The 22,735-nt window shown below is 39.6% G+C and overlaps 1 protein-coding gene across 1 annotated transcript; it reads left to right on the top strand.

Annotated features, from left to right (window-relative positions):
• The first annotated feature begins 1,314 nt into the window (after positions 1–1,314).
• Positions 1,315–21,101, top strand: Ido1 (indoleamine 2,3-dioxygenase 1). The gene is made up of 10 exons (XM_090353751.1): positions 1,315–1,428; positions 8,345–8,440; positions 8,553–8,672; positions 12,421–12,539; positions 13,697–13,711; positions 15,522–15,621; positions 17,604–17,721; positions 18,698–18,749; positions 18,893–19,041; positions 20,592–21,101. The coding sequence occupies exons 1-10, from the start codon at positions 1,336–1,338 to the stop codon at positions 20,936–20,938; spliced, it is 1,209 nt and encodes a 402-aa protein (XP_090209877.1). The 5' UTR covers positions 1,315–1,335; the 3' UTR covers positions 20,939–21,101.
• Positions 21,102–22,735: the final 1,634 nt, after the last annotated feature.

The following is a 22,735-nucleotide window of genomic DNA, read 5'->3' as shown; positions in this document are numbered from 1 at the left end:
CTTCAAACCACAATGGGCAAAAATCAGCTTCCTGAATAGCTAAAATTACAGACTTGAGCCACCAGCACCTGGTTCCATAGGGCTTTTGATAGGGGAAAAGAGGAGAACGAAGAGGAACTGGAAGAGGAGGAGGAGGAGGAGATTCAGATGCAAAGAGTAAAAGATAATCGCAATATCACATATTTTCTTGTCATTCATATTTTGTTTTTCTCTTCCAAGTAAATACAGTAGAAATTCATCATTCACACAACCACACCCTGGGGCCTTTTCCATACACATCAGCCTCATGAATCATCTTTTAAACAGCTTCACTCCTGTGTTCCCTCTGCTGTTATTTTGGTTTCAATTTCTCTTACCCCTCCTCCCCTTTTTTTATAAAGAGAACACATTCTTGTAAAAGCACCTGTTCTCAGGATAGTCACAGGAAGAGTAATGTGAGACCTACAAGATGTACTAAGGCCATGAATTACTAATTTATTTCAAAGCTGATAACCTGGATTACAAGCAGAGTGTCTTTTCCTGTACTGAACATGAATAACTTTCTCTCATGCCTTTTGATCCCCAAAAAGAATGATATGCTTCTTTTGCTTCAGTTTTGGTGAACTGAACCTATGAACATAGCCTGAACTAGAAACATGTTTGCCAGATAGAGTGTTGGTATATTCTGCAAAACAACAACAAATGATTTCGGGGTATCTTATCATAGCTTGGCTTTTTACATATTGACAAGTGTCTAGATGCACATGATTGTGGGCTCCTCAGGCCCTGACTGGCAGGTATGGTAGAGATGCCAGGCAACTTTCCTAAATGTGCCTAACAAGGAATGTGAGGAGAAGATGATATCTCTTCTTCTGAACAAAAAAGAGAATCCCGAGTGTTAGCTGAATGTCAAGGTTGCTTATACTGATAGCAAAGACCTCTGGAGTCTACAATAATGGCCAGTGGTTGAATTAAATGATAATTTGGGGTGATACTCATGGTGATGTTCTTACTTAAAATCCAAGATTTAATGGTGTTGACCTGTATCCATATTCTGATCATTTCCAACAGATCTTTCATCAAGGAAAGAATGTTCCAAGATAATCCACATCTGAAACTGAATATGAACTTTCAGTTTCTTTATATGATGAATAGAAGTGATTTGTTGTTTTATTATTTATCAAATGACAAATAAGGAAAGTAGAAAATGAAACTATCTCCAAAGTGGAAGTCATCTCTCCCTGCTGACGTGATTACATGAAGGGACTGGCTCCCCTGGTGACCATCATAAATAGATGCTCTCAAGACTTCTTGAGACTCAATAGGTGAAGAAGATCCATAGAGAGGATTTTGACAATGGCCAATCAGCAATCTCCAGAAGGGGCTTTGGAAAGCCTGGAGAAATACCACATCCACAAAGACATGGGCTTTGCTTTGGTGCATCCACTGGTAAGAGATAGTAGGGGATTATGGGGAGATCTATTTTATTCTCGTTACTCTCTAGAATAAGTAAAGTTCTTCTGGACAGCTTCTGCTAAACAATTGGATAAAGCTGTGCAAGATCAGAGACAGACTTTAAACAAGTGTGTCTCTCTCTGTCTTTAGAATTTTTGTCCTAGAAATTCTGCCATTGGCTTATCTGCTAAACATGGAACATAGAGTATTGGGACAAGGAAACTATGGAAGATTCTTGAGTTTCATGAGAATAGTACTGTAGAGATGAGAAGTTCACTACCTTATAACAGCTGCATTTTCAAAGAGAATTTTGAAAGGGTAGAAGACATCAATAGACCATGAATCATAGGAACATTTTTTAACTGTTGATTTCTCTCCAGTTGTACAATATATATATTTTTAATTGACTGGGTTTTTGAGATGGAACATCAGATAATCTTTGTGTTGTGTTTCTAATGCTTGCTGCTTACCAAATACAAGATTCAACAGATAATCTGGAGAGCCTGAACTATTCCTCCTCCTCCTCCTCCTCCTCCTCCTCCTCCTCCTCCTCCTCCTCTTCCTCCTCCTCCTCTTCCTCCTCCTCCTCTTCCTCCTCCTCCTCCTCTTCTTCTTCTTCTTCTTCTTCTTCTTCTTCTTCTTCTTCTTCTTCTTCTTCTTCTTCCTCTTCTTCTTCTTCTTCTTCTTCTTCTTCTTCTTCTTCTTCTTCTTCTTCTTCTTCTTCTTATTCTTCTTCTTCTTCTTCTTCTTCTTTCTCCTTCTCCTTCTTCCTCTTCCTCTCCCTCTCCCCTTCCCCTCTTCCTCTTCCTCCTCCTCCTCCTCCTCCTCCTCCTCCTCTTCTTCTTTTTCTTCTTTTTCTTCTTCTTCTTCTTCTTCTTCTTCTTCTTCCTCTTCTTCTTCTTCTTCTTCTTCTTCTTCTTCTTCTTCTTCTTCTTCTTCTTCTTCTTCTTCTTCTTCTTCTTCTTCTTCTTCTTCCTCTTCTTCTTCCTCTTCTTCTTCCTCTTCTTCCTCTTCCTCTTCTTCCTCTCCTCCTCCTCCTCTTCCTCCTCGTCCTTCTCCTCCTCCTTCTTACCCTTTCCTCCACCCTTTACTCTCCTTCTTCCCTCTCCCTCTCTTTCCTCTCTTCTCTTCCCCCTCCCTCCCCTCCCTCCCTGCCCCTGTCCCTCTGCTTCTCCTTCTCCCCTGCTCCTCCTTTCTTCTTTCTGCGTGGTGAAAACCGTATTCCAAAGAATGTGGATAAATGCTGACTGAGCGTCAGCGGGGTCAGACCCCGGATCCGGAGCCGGGAACAGAGCCACTCTACCTGAGGAGGGCGGCCCCTGCTCTGGGGGAGGGACCCCCGCAGGGCAAGGTGATGGCGGTCCCCAGGGACCCTCCCGCCCGCGCGCGTCGCTAGGTAACGCACCGCCCTTGCGCCTGTGGTCCAGCTTCCCCAGCCTGGCCAGCGGCCCCTCCCTGCGCGGCCCCTGGACACGGGTGTCCCTCCTCCCAGCTCCCACCCGGCTGCGGGGCCACCTCCCTCTCCTGCTCCCCTTCAGGGTGTCCCAGTCCCCCGGGGTGGCTCCTGGAGACAGAGGGGCTCTCCACGCTCCGCCCCTGGATCCGGGACACAGCGCCCTGACACCCAGGGGGGACCAAAGCCAGCCTGCGGTCCCCAAAGAGCACCCAGCACCCGAGGGGAGGCCGGGCGCCCGGGACAGGGGACCCGCCCTGCGCAGGACGCATCTTCATGGCCAGCCACGTGGCCTGGGAAGCCCCAAACCACAGGGTGCAAAATGCTACTTCACCTCAAATGGAAGCCACTGTGCTCCTATCTGAAAACATCGTGGAAAATAAAATTATCAGGTTAGTATAGCAATAGTTAGAGGATAAAACAAGTGCCAGAACCTCTAACTTTATAAAGCACACAGCATTAAAGGTGGAGAGATAGGTGAAAATATGGAAGAGACAGGTGGCAATATACTAGTGTGGGAATATTAATTAGTGTGGGAATTCACCCTATTTTCAACAAGGGACAGCTCATCTCTATAAAAAATTTAGAGTTAAATTACGCTCTCCCCCCCCCAATTTTGTTCCTCTTTAAAGAAAAGTTTTATTGTGAAGAGAGGTTAAAGTACAGTGTCACCCCCCTCTCTCATTCATCTCCATTTTCTCCCTCCCATCTTCCTTTCCCCTGAAGTTGTACACTTCATTTCCAACACAGTGTCTAGTGAGTACCACTGCTGAACTGATACAACCTTTGTCCACCCTTTCTGTGCTTTCCCTTTCCCTCCCCAAATCAGATAAACTTGTATACAAGACAAAGGGCACAGAAATAAAGAAGTGACCAAAGGAAATCAACCAAAGATAAAAAGGAAAGACAAATTGGAAGAAGAAAAAAGAAAGAAAAGAATGGCAAACAGCATAATAAAAAAAATAGATATTCACAGAACATTCTGGACAGAGTCTACAGGAAGTATACTCGTTTTACCAGTACAGGGAATTTTTTTTCAGAATAGAGCATACAAAGAGCAAGGCTTTAAAAAAAATGTCACAGTTATGGTAATTGCAGAAACAAGAGTTAAACAGCAACAAACAATGTTTAACCAAAAAAATAAAATAAAATTTCCCTTGACTATTTGGAAAGAAATTCTAAGCAGAAAACAAAAAAGGAAATAGCAACCACGGAATAAAAGTACTTTGGTTCCCTGAAATACTAAGAGAGTTAGGGAAATTTTGGATTACTTTATTAAAAAATCTTGACAGTTGCTTTCTAGTTCACTTGTAATATGTGTTTTTTTTTTTTTGCCAGTCCTGGGCTTGAGCTCAGGGCCTGAGCACTGTCCTTGGACTTTCTCAAGGCTAGAGCTCTACCACTTGAGCCTCAGCACCACTTCCAGCTTTTTTATATGTATGTGGTACCGAGGAATCGAACCCGGGTCTTCGTGCATGCTAGGCAAGCACTTTAAACACTAGGCCAAACTCCCAGCCCAAATTGTAATATGTTATTATGAAGCTTGAAGCCTTACCCACATTGATTTGTTAAACCTTCCAGGTGCACTGTCATAACTCAGGGACATATTCTGAAGTAGACTGTAATGGAAGAGACATCAGTCATGGTAAACTGTATACAAACATTACATAAACTGATCCTAGAGTTTTTGTTAATCTCACAGAAACAACTTTAGGGACAATAACAAGAATTAAATAATAGCATATGTGACCTTACTGAGTAGACTCCACTAATCCACTAGTGGTTTTGTTAGACCCTCAGTGTTTATTTTAGTGTTAGATCTCACCTCCACATGCCAAACAAAAAGATGTGGTGAAAGGTAGGGAAAGGAGAGTCATTGCTTGGCAGTTGTGAAAAGCCACTTCAGTAAGTCTTCAGCCAGTTCCTGATGTACAGATATGAACTGTTAAACTAGGGAGAATTGGAGGTAACAGATGAGAACAACCTGTATAGTTAAAACAGTTCCAAACCACAGGTGTAGTCTACTTGACTATTATGCCAGTCTTTATTGTTTGAGGAGTTTTAGCAAATTATTATCACTTTACTATTGGTACAAGTTGTCTGAAAGGTAATCTCCTGAGGCTGTTTCCTTTAAAGATAAGAAGTCATTTTCTCTTTGAGGGAAAGTTTCCTTTCCTCTCAGGATACTTAGTGAATGCTCTTTTCCTAGAAGCCAACATGAGTCCAAAAGGATTTCTATAGAGTAGACCAAATCAGTGTGTATAGATTCAACGTTAGGAGGCTTTTAGTGCCAGGACCTAGTAAAAGCATCTTTTATTCTGTCTCTCACAGTGATATTTTATACATCCTTGTTTTTTCTGCTTACAGAACTGAAAGTTTAGCTGAGAAGAAAAAGTAGCAGATAATAAGCGATCTAATAGTAAGCCTTAGAGGAGATTGGTGTTGGCTGCAGTAGTAAGAAAGGTTTTTGTGGAACTGTGAGTAGACATTTGTAATGGGTATAATAACTCCATGTTTGAAGAGAGGCAACAGGGAGCAGAGAAAATTTGAGGTGGCAAAGCATGGCTGGTGTGTAGATGGGTGTAGAGATGGGTGTTTTTCTGGTCAATGTTGCATAAAATGGAGCTTGAAAAAAGGAGAGCTGTCAGTGGAAAGCCAATCCTATTTTACTGTTGTTAGAGTAAATTAGACTTTGCCAGAAAATGCAGACATCCACCTACAAAGAACAAAGGAAAGCTTTATTGACAAGAAGACCCCTTCACACAGGAGAGCAGTGGCCGCTATTGTGACCTATATTCTGTGAATTTTAGGAAAGCTTGCTGCCTTATATTCTTATAGCTGCTCCAAAGGAGTGCCATCTCAAGGTAAAGGCTGACGGAATCTAATTATTTACTACCTCTACTAAATGTGTCTAGTGCTGCCTAGGGAGAGAGCATGCTAAGCTTTGAGAGAGGAGGCGATTGGGCTAACATGCCCCACACTTCAGTTTAATAATTGATCCCAGGGCACTGGGCTGGGAGCATGGGCTAACGGGCTGCTTCCTGCTATGGAAGCTGGTGAAATAGTCAATGTGGGGGGCACTCAACCAGGTATCCTCGTAGGAGCTTCTGGTTGATGGACCAACTGGTAAAAAGTCTCATTTCCTGTAAGGATGTTCTACATGCACCAGAATATGCAAGGCACAATTAGTTAAAGGCAAAAATTGCTGTTAGCAAATCCAAGAGAGTGATAAGCCAGGGTGGGACTGATTCCCAGAAGCGACGATCTAGCTGTGATTGCCTTCTCTATATTGGTTCAGAGATGTAGCATGGTATCTGAATCCCCACATTCTTCAGGGGAAGTAATACTTTCCTAGATTTATCTTACTATCACAGGAACCTGAAGAGGAGATAACAGAAACATTTAAAGGTATCCAAGCCAATGGGCCTCGTGGTCTTTTCTGGCTACTTCCTGCTGCTGGCATGGGAGTCACTGAGGCTGGAGCCATTAGGATCCAGGTCTGAGTGCTGGTCTGGACAGGACAGTGTTAATGAAACATCTGGTTGCCTGTAGTAACAGGATGGCCTTGACTCATTCCCAAGCCATGTCCTGGGTGAGGTCTGTTATCCTGCTAAAAAGAGACTTTTGAAAAAGTCAAGCAAAAGGCTGACAAGGTGACACGACATTTAACATGAATGACAAGGCCACCAGCAATAAAAGTTCCATTTGGAACATAAGCCATTCGACCCATTACAAAAAAGGAGGAATAACTGGACTGGGGCAGGAAGGGAGTGTTGAGCGTTTCTGGCAGCTGGGTAGGGGAAAGCATGGTGGACTGGTTGAGAATAACCAATCAGAGACTATGGCTGGATTGCAGTGGTTAAGGGCCCAATGGGAGTCTGGCTTATAGACTTTGTATGAGAGACTCAGGGAGCTGTCAAGCCTAACATTCCCAAGTCTAAGCCTTACTATAAATACAGATGGCACATAACAAAGGCAAGAATATATGTTCCTGTCCAGTTTGAAAGTAGACACATATGGACATTAGGTTGGCAGGCAACCTATTTCTCCTGATCTCCCGGCTCTGATTAATTTGAAAAGGGTGAGTGTAAAGTGGCTATAAGTAGAGCCCTCCTATTCCTCTCCGTAGTTCCTCATTGTCAGCATGACCTGGTCCTGGGGGGTCTAGGTGCTCATTGCTGGGATAGCTCCTCCCAGCTGGCATTTATCAGAGTTAGAACTTAAGGCCCGGTGCTGTCCTAGAGTACTTCTGCTCAAGCCTAGCATTCTACCAGTCTGAGTCACAGAACCATTTCCAGCATTGGACTGGTTAGAGATCTTGAGCCATGCTTCCAGCCTAGCTCTTTGCTGATTAGTTGTGAGATGGATTTTTCAGAGGGATTTTTCTGCTCTGGCTGGCTTTGAACTACAATTGAAAGAGCCTTTGGCACAAAAGCCCCCCTACCTTTTTTTTTTTTTGCTAGTCCTGGGCTTGAGCTCAGGGCCTGAGCACTGTCCTTGGACTTTCTCAAGGCTAGAGCTCTACCACTTGAGCCTCAGCACCACTTCCGGCTTTTTTCTATGTATGTGGTACCAAGGAATCGAATCCGGGTCTTCATGCATGCTAGGCAAGCACTTTAACCACTAGGCCAAACTCCCGGCCCCACAAAAGCCCTTTTTGTTTCTAATTTTCCTTTTTATTTCCAGGAGGCCAATGGGAATGGTAACTTGACCAACAGATACTTGCCAGAGCTCTGTAATGACAATACTAAGTAGATGTGATGAGAGTGATGAGACAAAACACTTAAGGGTCCCTTAAGCTATTTTCTGTGGTTTGAAGTAATTGTCATAAAACATTTCAACTCAAATGAGCATTTCTTAATTCAATAATTATAAGCACCAGCACTATGCCAAGGATCCAAATTTGGCACACTTTGCTATTTGGTACACTTGGCAAAGATTGCTATTTACCAAAATTTATCTAATTGCAAAGTAGCGTAGAAACCAAATCACATCATTTCTTTGCTCATACACTCCTTCAGGTCTAACATCACCAGTGGAAGAGAGCACAAATAGCTAACAGTCAAGAGAGAAAAGGATGAGGAGGATGTAAAAGTCTCAGCTTCAGTGGATCTGAAGTGATTTGTGCCTTTCGTCTCAAATCAGCAGGATCCACTGGAGCTTTACCTTGGTGAAGGGAATCAGGATTGTTGGGCAGGAGACATCTTCTAGCATGCCTTAGATGGATTGTCACACCCCCTGCTTGTTTGCCTGCACATTTCTACACAGACTGGTTAAAGACCTTTGACATCTCCTTGTATTTCTCTGAGTACACTGGCTTTTGTAGGTTAGTGTCCTGCTAGTTAACCAGATACACTCCAGAGGGACATAAAGAATGACATTGTAAGACAATTCTCACTATAGTAATTTCCTATTTTACAGTAATCAAATCAAAGCCTTATGTTTGTTTTATTCAAGGAAGAGCTACCTAATGATTATAATGCTTGGATTTACATCGCTAAAAATCTGCCCACACTGATTGAGAATAATCAGCTTCGAGCAGAGGTTGAGCAGGTGCGCTGTATTTATTTTGTCCTCTTGTTCATTGACCTCTTTCTCTTTGCTTTTGAAACCTGAAGCATCACCAAGACTGATCGCAGACAAATATCTCTCCATTCGTTCTTAGCTACCCATGCTCAATGCGGACGGCCTCCAGGGACACAAGTGTCAGCGCCTTGCACATTTGGCTCTCAGCTGCATCACCATGGCGTACGTGTGGGGCAGAGGTGATGGAGACGTCAAAAAGGTTTGAAAATTTCTCCATGTCGCTTATGCCTCACAATGGAGTCTCAGTTCTGTGAGAATGAAACTCAATAGGATTGAACATAAACAATTTATGCAGGGCTAGTGTACCTCAATGGCAAAGCTCTTGCAGAGCATGTAGAAAGCCCTGGGTTTATCTCCAGAACTCTGAAGAAGGAATTAAAAATAGTTTAAGTACTATAATTTCAACCTTTAAGCTCGAGTAAAAGAATAGACAGGAAAAGAATACAATCATGTACTGACAGCATACCATCTGTTATTATTTTAGCCTTCTGCTTTTGTTAAACCTATCTTGTTGCTTTAACTTAAGCAGATCATGAAAATCGTGTTGTTACGAGGTTTCATCCTACTCATTCAAAATAGCTCTATTCTTTTTCATGGAATTTCTGAACTTTACTTACTATATCTTCTACTGATAAATATTATGCATTATGGTATTTGTCTACTATAAATCACACGACTGTGATACTTTTGACTGTCTCTCTTAGTTAATGCTCTAGTGCTTGTATCTATCCACATAGAGGAATAGATGGTTTCACTTTTTACAGCATTAAATAATTAATTTTGACACAAAGGTTTGTACAAATACACATATTTTAGTCGTGCTCTTATTGTCTATAAAAGTAGCAGTTATAAGAACATAACCATTATGAATTAGTCTTAATAACAATTTCATTGTAAAGCTAAGCAAAAGATGTTTCCAGTAACTCTCCCTAGGGATTAGTGCAGGACAAAGGAAGATAAGGAAGAAGGTGAGAGAAAAAGAGAGGGAGAAAATTTAAAGTAAAATATGTAACTGCCAGCATCTCCTCATTATCTAGCCATCATTGCAATGGAAGTCCCGCCTTACTCATACTGTAGGGCAATTTGATTTTCAGATAAACAATGAAGATTTTTAGTACACATATGCTATGATAAAAATTTACTGGCTTTCTATATTTTACTGGCAACCATAATTACATGAAACCAAAGGAGACTATATAGTACCTGAACTTCAAATCACAAAGGAACAAAATACATTCTAGCAGCACCTTCTACCATTTAATAAAATCTTACCTTTTGGATAAAGGAAATTTATATTTTATAGCTGCTTGTCTTTGCACACCTGTAATCCACCAGTAAGATGAGTTATAGAAATAAGAGGAAGAAGTTCAGAGGCCTTCATTAGCTCTCATTTCTTCATATACTATAATCACCAAACTGCCACATTTGTTCTACTGTTTTAAAATAGCTTAAATTTTACTGAACTTTACTATCTCATTAGACTTGCTAGAAGTGTATACCAAATTGTGCATGGGGACAGGGAGTCAGCATTTGCTAGGCTCTCTGAGCAGGGATTCTGAGGGCTTCAATGGTAGTGATATTATCATAAAATAAAGACACAACATGGATCAGATACAAGGGAAAGCAATAGCACAAGCTGCGAAGGATAGAGTATTCACAGCATAGCTAAAAATAAGAGATTTGTCAGACTAGATGTCACAATTATGATAGAAAAGATGAAATTTGTTTTTTCTTAATTTATTGTGTTTTTGTATATTTCGTCATTCTGTAGGAGATGTATTAAATTTAAAGGGAGGAATTTAGTCCAGAGAGAAACTAAGTGAGTAAAGCATATAAAAGGCACATTTTGTTAGAGAAAGGGCAAGAAATCAGTCATTGTGTTTCATAGCGGGAATGTCTAGAACAAAAATGTATTATGACATTTCTTACACTTTTTCCAAGTTATAATTACTCAATGGCATGGAACTGCAGCACCAACCCCACTCTCCTCCGGAGACTAGTCATTGAATCTCTCTTCTTCCCTTGCTTAGTGTTTGCATTTCAGTTCCAGGCTGCTGGTGAACACACATGACTACCACAATTACTACATGAGCCCAGTGTAAGCCAAGTGATGATTACTTAGTGAAGTCAACCAGATGGAGAATAAACTGTCAGCTGTGTAACCCATGGGGCTGTTTGCTGTAGAACATGCTCTTTGTATTGTTTGAAACCAGTAGTCTGGAAGAGCTCTGAATCAGAAAATTTTCCTACTATCTAAGGTAGATTTCCATCTCTGTGACAAGACAGCTGAGGGAAGCCACTAAAAGAAGGGCTTCAAGAAAGAGGTGTTGATGCTGTTAGACAGGTTTATAACATGGAGCCCAGTCTCATCTTCAACTTGCTATGCATTTCAGACCAGCCTGGATCTTGTGATCTTGCTGCCTCAGACTCCTGAGTTTTAGGATTACAAGAATGTATTATGATGTCCAGCTATTTGGTTTTGTAATTGAATTTCATGACAATAAGGCTTCAGTACAGGAACATGTACTGAAAATGCTTGGGCATAGGATAATGGCACCAGGAAAAGATGGTAGAGGAGATCTTCAACCTCATTACAGCCAGGAAGGTGAGAGAAAGCCTGCACTAGAGGCCTTCTCTTTTATTCCAACAGTCAAAGGGTTGATGCTGCCCGCACTCAGAGCAAGCCTTTACCCCCTTAGCTCATCCTCTCTGGGATATACCCAGGAGGTGTTAACCAACTGCCTAGGTGCCGCCAAGTTCTATGAAGCTAACAATCAAGCTTAATCGTCACATTAGCAAGTCAAAGAGAGTAGAAGACAGGTACAGGACTGTCCAGCAGGGGCATATCACTTTTACTAAATGCCTGATCACAAAATTTTACTAGAAATAGAAGTGTTGTGAAGAAGAAAGGGCTGAGCTATGAATTTACTTCTAAAGACGACAATTGGAAAAGGCTTTTTATCTTCTCTGGGGACAGGTAAGTTAGCACAAGAGTTGAAAAAGCTAAGAGGGCCATTTTAAATTATCCATGTCTGAAATACTCAGTGAGGGATAAAAGCTTCCTCTTCCAAACTCAGGAATATCTTTGAGCCCAAGCATCAGTGTTATTCTCAGTGAAATTTCCTCAGTATAGACATAGACATCACCATCCTCTTCTTCACTGAGCATCAAGGTAAGCATCTGCTTACACTTCCAGTGAAATCTCACTTTTTTTTTGCTAGTCCTGGGCCTTGAACTCAGGGCCTGAGCACTGTCCTTGTGCTTTCTCAAGGCTAGAGCTCTACCACTTGAGCCACAGCACCGCTTCTGGCTTTTTCTATGCATGTGGTACTAAAGAATCCAACCCAGGTCTTGGTGCATGCTAGGAAAGCACTCTACCACTAGGCCAAACTCCCAGCCAATCTCATATATTTTTGCTTTTGTTTTTGTTTTGTTTTGTGATACTGAGGACCCAGAAGCTTTCCCTTCGCTTTCTCACTCAAGAATGGTGCTCTATCATTTGAAAGCTCCACTTTCAGCTTTTTGGTTATTAATTTGAGATAAGAGTCTCATGAACAACTTTCCTGTAGAGGGTGGCTTCAAATGACAATCCTCAGAGCTCAATTTCTTTAGTAGCTAGGATTACAGGTGTAAGCCACCAGTGTTGGATGACACAGGTCTTAAATACAAAACCCCAAACTTGTAGGCATCTCTGAGATAACTGACTATATCTTTTTTGTCAATGGATAATGTGGTGGAAATGGATAGTGAAGTCCCTTAAAATATTCCTGGGCTGAATGGATGAAGGAAAGAGGGAAAATAGCTCATTAGGTCATTTTATGTTCACAAGGTCATTTTATGTTCTTGCTTGGGACCATTGAGGCTATGTGAATCTAAACCCCAAACATAAGCATTTGAAGGACAGGCAAGAGGATGCAAAGATTCAAAATGAGCACTGTACTCTATAGGTCCTGCCAAGAAACATTGCTGTTCCCTACTGCAAACTCTCTAAGAAGCTGGACTTGCCACCCATTCTGGTTTATGCAGACTGTGTGTTGGCAAACTGGAAGAAAAAGGATCCTAGTGGGTGAGTACACTGTTCATAGGCCAGGAATGGGCATACATGTCATTGAAAGCTAGTTGTAAGTTGGGTTCTTGTGGCTCATGCATGTAATCTCAGCTACTAAGGAGTCTGAGATTTAGGAAATTACAATTCAAAGCCAACCTGTGCAGAAAAGCTTTATCTCTAATTAAGTAGCAAAAAGCCAATGGGAAGCATGGCCCAAATGGCAAGCACAGCAAGCAAGTTGAGCATGAAGCCCTGAAGTCAAACTCTGATTATTAAAATAAATTAATAAACAAATAAATGAAACAGTCATATAGTCAGCATACAGAATAAACAGAGATCCTTTATATTCAGTTTGCTTTTGAGGATTACATATATATCATAGGAAAGAACCGCCCTAGCAAGCTGTACAGTATATCATTTGGAAAATTTATTTATCTTTTCTAATCAATTCCCTCCTCTATACCATGCAAGTATACCCTACTTTATCTTAACAAAATTAGATGATTTTAACAAAAAAGAGGTGTTGCTGTTAGACAAGTTTTCACCATGTAATCTAGTCTCATCTCCAACTTGCTATGCATTGCGGGCCAGCCTGGATCTTGTGATCTTGCTGCCTCAGACTCTTGAACTGTAGGATTACAAGAATATGATGTCCAGCTAGTTGGTTTTGTAACTGAATTTCATAACAATAAAGCCAGAGAGCAGACATTCTGTGTTTGACTTCCTTTGACTAGCATATTTTGTGAGATTGCACCAATTTGGTATTCAGAGAAGAGTGAATGCACCTTTGGCAGGAGAGTGGAAGCGTCTAGGCTTTCAGAACTACTTCCCTGAAGTAGGGATGGAACCTGCTGCAATAAGGGGATGAGAGACTTAAAGTGACCAGTAGCCACACAATGTCCTTATAAGTGGTATTCTTTATGGGAGCCCCAAAATATGAAAGGAATTGACCAAGGAAGTGTCTTAATAGCAACATCAATCTTTACTATGTGTAATCCTTGCATAATATTCCAATACAAACCTGGGAAGTATTTAAAACATTTGTTTCTCCTTTACCTACATGCTGTTAGTTCACACTAAGTAGTAGTCATAACGACAATCCACACTATTTAACCTGAAAATTAATTTTCTTTCTTTCTTCCAATTACTCATCATTTTCTGGCTGCTTTCATAAGACCCATGACTTATGAGTAAGTATGTGATTCTTTTATACTGAATATACATTCATCAGTAGAGTCAAATATATGTTAAATGTTAGGGTTCACATAAAAACTAGTTTAAGTAATTATGTGGTGGAAAAATAATACCAGTCCTTAATTTATGAGTAGCAAATATCTTAATAACAATGATTGGTATATCTGGCTTGCATGTATTTGATGCTATATCTATAGTTATATACACACATGATTTGTGTGTTACATATATAAAACACATGTAAAGTATATAGCCAATATATATAAATATAGAATATTTTGGATCTATGACCTAGGACCTCTTGCTAAAACTAGGCAACAATATAGATGCTGGAAAAACTAAGTATGGCTGGTGCAATCCTGCCCAGTTATGCTAGAATAAGAAAAAGGAAAGGAATATGTGATGATTAAGAAGAGGAAAAAAGTGCTAAGGACTTTAATCAAGTAAAACGTTAAAGGGAAGAATCCCTGATCAATTTGTCTGAGTCCAGCAGACAGAGAAGGACTGAGTAAGAAGATGAAAAAGAAAACAATCATGATATTCTTGCAATAACAAAACTTTTGGTGCATCATCAGAGCTGAAGGTGAATTAGTGCCACTGAATATGACAAATGATGATAACAAGATGAGAAAAGAATGGAGAAATAGTTAATAAAAATGATTGTATAGGGCTGGGAGTTTGGCCTAGGGATAGAGTGCTTGCCTAGCATGCACAAAGACCTGAGTTCAATTCTGTGGTACCACATACATAGAAAAAAAGCCATAAGTGGTGCTGTGGCTCAAGTGGCAGCTCTCCAGCCATGAGAAAGTCCGATGACAAAGCCCAAGGACTGGCAAAATATGATTGTATAGGGCCTTTTTAGTCTATGATCAGAAATTTTAAAATCTCTGTGATTTTTCAGCATCAGGTTGGTGCTGTCAGTCCTCAGTTACAGGGGAGAGGTCTATAGCTCATGGACTGATTTTGGCCAGGGGCACATAGCAAATACATAAAAAGGAATGGAAGGTTTAGAGATTCAGACTACAAATCTAACTATATACCAGAATTCACCATTTTATAGACTCTGAGAGAATTTTTCCATCCATGCAAAACTTAAATACAAAAGAAAAATAGGGTCCAATCAGTTTTATAAATTTCTAAGTAAATTCCTTTGTAAAGCAGAAAAACCACTGAGAAATCAGTGTTCTATACAAAAGATATAAATGTGACTAGATTTCTTTAAACAACAAGAAAATTCTTTCTCAAATTTTTCTCTCTCACCATGGAGTAAATATCTATGGCAATATAGGTGGTTATAAAAAAGCTAATGGGAGGATAGATATAAATCTTTTTTTAGGGGGGAGAGGAATATGCCAAGTTCTTGAATATGTTTCCAAGTCTCAGCTTAACCTTGTTTACTGAATATGGTCTTAAGCCATGGGCTGATATAACTGATGCAATATTCTCAAATACATTGTAGCAACAGTAAAACTGGCCATACCACGATTTCAAAATTATTTTGAAAATAAGATGATATAAACAAAATGCTTGAAAGCTATGTTACTCTACAAATAATTATTTATTTACTTATTTCCATTATTGGGGCCTGACTTCAGGGCCTGAAATCTGTAGTTGGGCTTTTTCCTCAAGGCTAGTGCTCTGCCATTTGAGCCACGGCACCACTTCTAGTTTTTCTATGTATGTGGCACAGAGGAATCAAACCTGGGTATTGGTGCATGCTAGGCAATTACTTTACTACTAAGCCAAGCTCCTGGCCCCTGAAAATAATAATTTTACCAAACATCTTTCCTATCTGAATTTGCTTAGGAACATGGACACTTTGTTTGCATTTCCTGGTGGAGACTGCAGCAAAGGATTCTTCCTGGTTTCTCTGCTGGTGGAAATAGCAGCTTCTCCTGCAATCCAAGTATGTCCACTCACTCTTGGATTTTGTGTGTGTGTTTATACCAGCAGAGCAATCTCTTAGTAACTGAACTATACTAGAATGAGTAGACTCTCTTGATTAAATTAAAGCATTAGATTATTTATTTGGAGGTTATAGACCATTGAATGTAAACATTTTATTTGTTTTTGTGTGCCACCTAAAATATAAATCTAGAAGCCAGATATTTTAAATCAAGTTTTAAACTCCTATGAGAAAAAAAAATCTTTGATGCAACTTGTCATTAGTATGTAGTTTCACAAACCAACGTCTTTTAGAAATAGAAAGAGAAACTTTTTACTCTTATGAAAGTCTATTGACATGTTCAGATAATTTTTCACTTTACTTTTACATTAGCAACATGTTACATATACCACAAGGGGATTTCACTATCAAAGTTCCACACATGCCTTGAACAAGTTCACCTGCTCACTGCATTCCCAGGCTCCTTTGCCCAATCTTTTGAAATCTTGGTAGGTTTCATTATGTTGTGCAAACACCATATTTATTCTTTTTCCTTCCCTCTCCCACCTCCCACTAATCACCTACACATAATTGCCCTCTACATTTATGCAACATCATCACCATCATCATTTGGGGTCTGGATTCCACAAATTGGCAAAATCTTATGCTACATGGAATTTTTAAAAATTTGACTGACCTTGTTTAACATGATGCTCTCAACTTCCATCCCCTTTCTGACAGTTTTGTTTTTCATTACAGCTACATGAAAAATTATTGTGTGCACACATACATCCTCCCATAAGTCATTAACCCAGTGTGTGTGTCTGTGTGTGTGTGTGAGTGTGTGTGTATATGTGTGTGTGTACATAGTAACACAAAAATTATACTGTGGCTCCGTAGAATAATTTGAAGCTTAATATCATGGTACCTCCAGGGTTACAATTTTATTTAGAAATACTTTAGTTACTTGGAGTGTCTTCATACTTCTCTATGAACATTAGGACTAAGTTTATTTATTTATTTATTTATTTATTTATTTATTTATTTAACAAAGAATGACAATGGGCTTTGATGGATATTGCACTGAATGTGCTTTTGGCAACATGACCATTTTCATGATACTGACATTAATTTTCATAATATTGATTCTGCCAATCCATAAACATAAGAAATATGTCCATCTTCCTATGTCTACTTCAGCTTCTTTCTTCATAGTTTTTACTCTAGAGGTTTTTCACGTCACTGGTTAAGTTGTTTATACATAGTTTTCTTTGAGCCTGTTCTGAATAGAATGGAATAGTTTCCCAGAAAACACATGGATTTTGATATGTTAACTTTATACCTTGTTTTGTTGCCAGGATATAACACAGTATAGATCAAATAAGAGTTTTGTGTAATACTTAGGATGTTTTATTATCATCAGAAAACAATGATAATTTAATGTCTTTGTCCCTGTATTAATACCTTTTATTTCATTCTTTTGTCCAATTGCTCTGTCTAGGAACTAGTTCTATATTGAATATGAGTATTAGAGTGGATTGTCTTTCCTTATTCCTAATGATATTGGGTACAGGCTTTATATAGGTCTTATTATATTAAAATTCATTTCTTTTTTGCTTTAATAACGAGATATTGCTGACTTTTGCCAATCAGTTATGGTGATCATGATCTTTTTTCATCTTGGATTTTGTTTATTTGTTGTATTCTATTTATGATTTATATATGTTGAACTATCCTTCCCTGAAATGAAACCAATTTGATCATCATGTATGATCTTTCCTTAGTTTTTTATTGTTATTTTTATTGTTAAGTAGCAGTACAAAGGAGTTACCATTGTTGTTTGTTATACATCTGGTTTAGCATGCAGTATTTTGAATCTAGAAATATGTCAATATTTCTAGATGTCAATAGAAACAAATTTAATTTGCTAATCTTCAAAGATGAGAGAAGTTTATCTGGTGTCAATATTTAGTACTTGAAGCTCTTATGCATTTTTTTTTCAGGAAATTCCCAAGATAGTCAAGGCTGTGCGATGTAAGGACCAGGAGGCTTTAAAAGTGGCACTGCTACATATATGTTCCTGTTTGGGAGAAGCCCGCAAGGCATTTGAGGAAATGCACAGTAAGTATCCTGTACAGAATATTCTAGGCTAAGAGTTAACATTTCTGCTTGACTAAGATAAAGGGTTGTGGAGAAGAGAGAAGTAACAAGTTGTTATGATGTTTCTGCTTGGTCTGTTTTGTCTCTCTAAATCCTTTCCTTGTGCTGAGTTTAACTATTTGCAGTTTGTAGATTAGGATGTCAGTCAGTGAGATAAAATAAGATGATAAAATAAGATAAAATAAGGTGTCCCAGGTAGTAAACAGTGAAGCCAGAATTACAAGTAGACCTATGCAACTAGAGTTTCCTACCTGCTTTAAGAAATCAAGAAGAAACCTTCAAAATGTGAAAGCAGTATTAAGTGCAAAAAAACAAAAACAAAAACAAAACAACCCCCCCCCAAAAAAAACAACCCAGCTCTGGCTTAAACAGATCTTTCTGCTAGTTCACTAAGAAACAACAAAGAAAACCAAGTATGCTTCAACATTATTGCAAAAACAGCAGCTTGAAAATAAAAAACCTGAAAACACTATCTATGCAGTATTTGTGAGCAAAATCTGCCCCACTGTCCAGACTTAATAAATAGGTTACAGGTGGGTTCAGTGTGGTTGAGGACTGGCCATGGCTGAGGCAGAGCTCCAAATCAAGCGTTAGTAAGCTTTGGGGAGGAAGACCCAGGAAGGTGGCCCATGGGTTTATGCTTCATTCATTCGTGATGGCAGTAAAGTCTCATGGGCTTTTAAGTAAGTACCCCGCAATTGAGCTGCAATTGAGCCTTGGTTTGTTTCTTTCAGGCAGTTTATCTGTATAAGCACATAGAGCTGTGCTAAGGAAATGTTGGCAATTTGATTGGAGCGGACAGGTGCAGCTGGATCGTGTTAGGTTGGCCCTGCTGTACTCCCTATGGCTTCTGCTGAAGTCCTGTCCATTTTTCACAATTCTCTCAACTGCCTGTGTACCTCTCATACCATTAAGTTCATCATTTATATTTTTACAGAGTATGTGGATGCCAATCAGTTTTTCAGTGTTCTCCGCATATATTTGTCTGGGTATGTATTTTTATGCTTGTGCCTGACGCTAGCAATACACCAAACTTCCACTGGTGCCTTCCACCACTATTAATCTGGCCTGTCACCTTCTATCACTTCTACTGAGAGGTTTTATATTGGACTTTCCTTCCTTCCTGGTCTAGCTGGAAAGGCAATCCCAATCTTCCAGGTGGTCTGGTCTATGAAGGGGTCAGTGACTCTCCCGAAGAGTTTGCAGGGGGCAGTGCAGCCCAAAGCAGCATCTTTCAGAGCCTGGATGTCCTTCTGGGAACAGAGCAGAATACCAGTGGAGGTAGGTGGGAAATGACAAATACTAATCATCTCGCATATGAATATCTTTGTGTGTGTGTGTGTGTGTGTGTGTGTGTGTGTGTGTGTGTGTGTGTGTGTGTGTGTGTGTGTGTGCTGATCCTATGGCTTGAACTTAGGGCCTCAGGCACTGTCTCTGAGCTTTATTTGCTCAAGGAAGGCTGGCACTCTACCACTTGAGCCACAGTTCTACTCCTGTTTTTTGGCAGTTAATTGGAGGTAGAGAAAGAGTCTCATGGGTTTTCCTTCCCAGGCTAACTTCAAACTGTGATCTTTGGACATCAGCCTCTCGAGTAATTAAGGTTACAGATGTGAGCTTCTGGTTCCCAGCCATGACATTATCTCATTGGCATTTATCTATGGTTGGCAGCCAAGTAAGGATTATCTAGCCTGCATTCATTTCATAGGTGAAGAAGTAGAAACTTAAAAATAGGGGGGGGGGCGGGGAATCCTTGTTAATCAACTAGAAAAGCAAAATCTCAGACCGGAGTTTATTACCCATTTAATCTTGAGACTTGAGCAGTAGTAAGAATTTCTGGGAAAGCCATCCCAGGTTTAGAACGTGTAGGATCATCTGAAAAAAGTTGCTTGTAGATGAAACATAACCATGGGCAGAAGTCTGAGGCAGAGACTTTAGAGAGAGCCACCCAGCTAGCTCAGTGGCACAGAATGAGTGAGATCTACAGCACAGGGGAAGATGAGCCATACTTCATATATTCTTTCTAGAAGCTTCAGTGATGGAGAAGAAAATGTTTTTGTCCTTTCTTTCCTTCTTGTTTCTATTGAACACAGAGAAAATAACTTGGCTAGGAAAAATATTTTTTCTTAATCTGGGCACATTTCAAAGTAATTCTGGTTACTCAGGAGGCTGAGATCATTAGACTCTTATTGCCAATTAAAAAGCTAGAAGTGGAGCTTTGCCTCAAGTGGTAGAATGCTAACCTTTAGCAAAAAAAGCTCAGAGACAGTACCTAGAGCCTAAATTCAAGCCCCAGGACCTGCAAACACATGCACATGTACACACACACACACACACACACACACACACACGCGTGCGCGCGCGTGGCGTGCATATACACATGATTCTTTAAACTCTCTTAAACTCAGCAGCATCATTATCTGCTAAGTGTTGTTTACATAATCCTATATGTATTTTAATCTATTGGCAGGAATCAATACCAAGGAAAATAAGAAAATTAGCACAAGCCAAAATTATTATTAAAAATGAATTTTCTGGGAAAAAGTGAGGGAAGGGATGACACTGCCCAGAAAGAAATGTATCTGAGTTTTATAGCTAGCATACATGACTGTAACCCCTCTGTACATCACCTTTATAACAGTTACAAATTTTTAAATGAGTATTGTTCATTCTACTTTCACCAGTAGATTTTAATAACTGCCATTGGTGGTAGAGATAACTATTTAATCCTCATATATGGTGATTTTACCTCAGAGCCTCTGATATGGATGGGGATAATGATTCTTTGAGGAAGCCATGGCTGCCCTATTTCTCACCTTGGTCTGTTGCTTTAGGATCTGCTGCTGAATTCCTCCAGGATATGAGAAAATATATGCCACCAGCTCACCGCGAATTCCTGAAATTCTTAGAGTCCTGTCCATCACTCCGGAAGTTTGTCATCACCTGCAACAATGCTGACTTGAAAGAAGCATATAATAGCTGTGTGAAAGCTCTGGTCACGCTGAGGAATTACCACCTGACCATAGTTGACAAATACATTCTGACTCCTGCACGCAAGGCCAGGAAAGGCGATACATCCGAGGAATCCCCAGACTCAGAAAATAAAGGAACAGGAGGCACTGACCTCAAGATGTTCCTAAAGACTGTGAGAAATACAACCCAGAAAGCCCAGTTGATGTAATCCTAGCATGAGTATATTTAGGATTGAGTTGTGGCTCCAGATCTGGAGGACCAACAATAATGAGTTCAAATCCCAGTACCTTCCAAAAATATTTCTCTCAGGGTACAGAATTTGATGCTTACTGAAAATTAATATTAGAAAGATAATGATAAAATTCAGTAAATAAAAATTCATGCAAGATTAAATAAATCTCACTTTAGTTCTTTTTATTTTTAATTACATTAAATATTCTTCCAGATGAGATCTACTCTAAAGTGATACTTCTTCCACTGTACTTTTCAATGATAATACTATGTTTTGTTCACTATTACCTATTTATTTACATTATTCTGACATAGTACACATCAGGGTGCTAGAGATTCTTGGGATGTTTACTCTTCCATTCTAGTCTTAATGGATAGTTTTCAGGTATCTTCTGGGTATAATAGCCCTTAATTGTCATCTCAGCACTTGGGATAGAAACAGAAGGATTTGAAGCTCCAGACCAGCCTGGGCTGTATATAATAAGATATCATCTCAAAATGAGAAACAAAAATAAAACAAACAAAAGGCAAATATCAATTGAATGTATAAAAGAATGAGAATATGAATACTTCATTCAGGACTAAGATGCAGAGGTCCCCTTTGAAATATTTCTTCTGATGTATCAAGGTCACTGGGCATGAATTCTTGCAGCATGAATTTGCTTAATAATTGAATCACGGATATTGTAGGGCCTAAGAAAAGCTTAAAAATCACTTGAGCCAAATATTTTATTTTAGAAATAATAAAGTGGGGGCTCATAAAGTGCAGTAAGTGTGATGGGCCGTATAATAAACAAAGGGACGGAAGAGGAGTTTTTAGACAACAAATCCTTTTCCTCCTATTTGGAATAGACTAGGCTACAGGGAAAGCAATTTTGGAAAGGGAGGCAGAAATGAAATAATTTGGCAGGATCCCAGGAAGAAGCACCTGGTTACCCAGAAATCAGGCATGTTATAAGAGAGAAGGATTAAAAACACACAGTGGAATTAGAAAGTAGTTTGAATTTGTGAATGTTTGGTAATGGGTCCTTGTAAGTAATGAGTTTTGTGAGTGTCACTTAAGATAACACTGGCTAGGCGTGGTGGCACCTATAATATCAGCACTCAAGAATCTAGAGTTCCTTGCCATTCTGGGCTTCATTGTGAGACTATATACTATAAAGCAACACAAAACAAAGATAACACTGGGAAAGCTGCAAAGAAGAGATTTACTTTGATTCACTGAGCTAATGCACAACGTGGTGATACTGACTCAGTGGCAGTCTTGAGATGATAGAGGCCATCTCATAGGGCATCTGTGAGTGCTGCTGCTATCATTCCCTCTTCCTTTAAATCCTTTAAAGATTTAATAATTGGGTCCAACTTGGTGACCTATAATTCGCTCTCAGTATGATTCAGGAAAATCAGAAATCTATAGAAGTATATTCTTCTATATGTTTTCTTAATTTCTTTATTTTTGCCAGTCCTGGGGCTTGAACTCAGGGCCTGGCACTGTCCTTGGACCTTTCTCAAGGCTAGCGCTCTACCACTTGAGCCATAGCACCACTTCTGACTTCTTCTGTGTATGTAGTACAGAGTAACCCAGAGATTCATGCATGCTGGGTGAGCACTCTACCACTAGACCATGTTCTTGGCCCTAATATATGTTTTCTTTAAGTAAATAAATTTTAGCTAAAAACACATGCCTCTTTCATACCAAAAATTTCAGAAATGTAAGTATTCCTTAGCTTATACTTCCTATAAGACTTTTGTACATGTTTAAGTTTCTAGTATT

The sequence above is a fragment of the Megascapheus bottae genome, chromosome 20, assembly GCF_031878675.1.
Source record: "Megascapheus bottae isolate mThoBot1 chromosome 20, mThoBot2.hap1, whole genome shotgun sequence".
In the NCBI taxonomy this organism is placed as follows: domain Eukaryota; kingdom Metazoa; phylum Chordata; class Mammalia; order Rodentia; family Geomyidae; genus Megascapheus; species Megascapheus bottae.
This window is presented reverse-complemented; position numbering and strand designations above follow the sequence as displayed.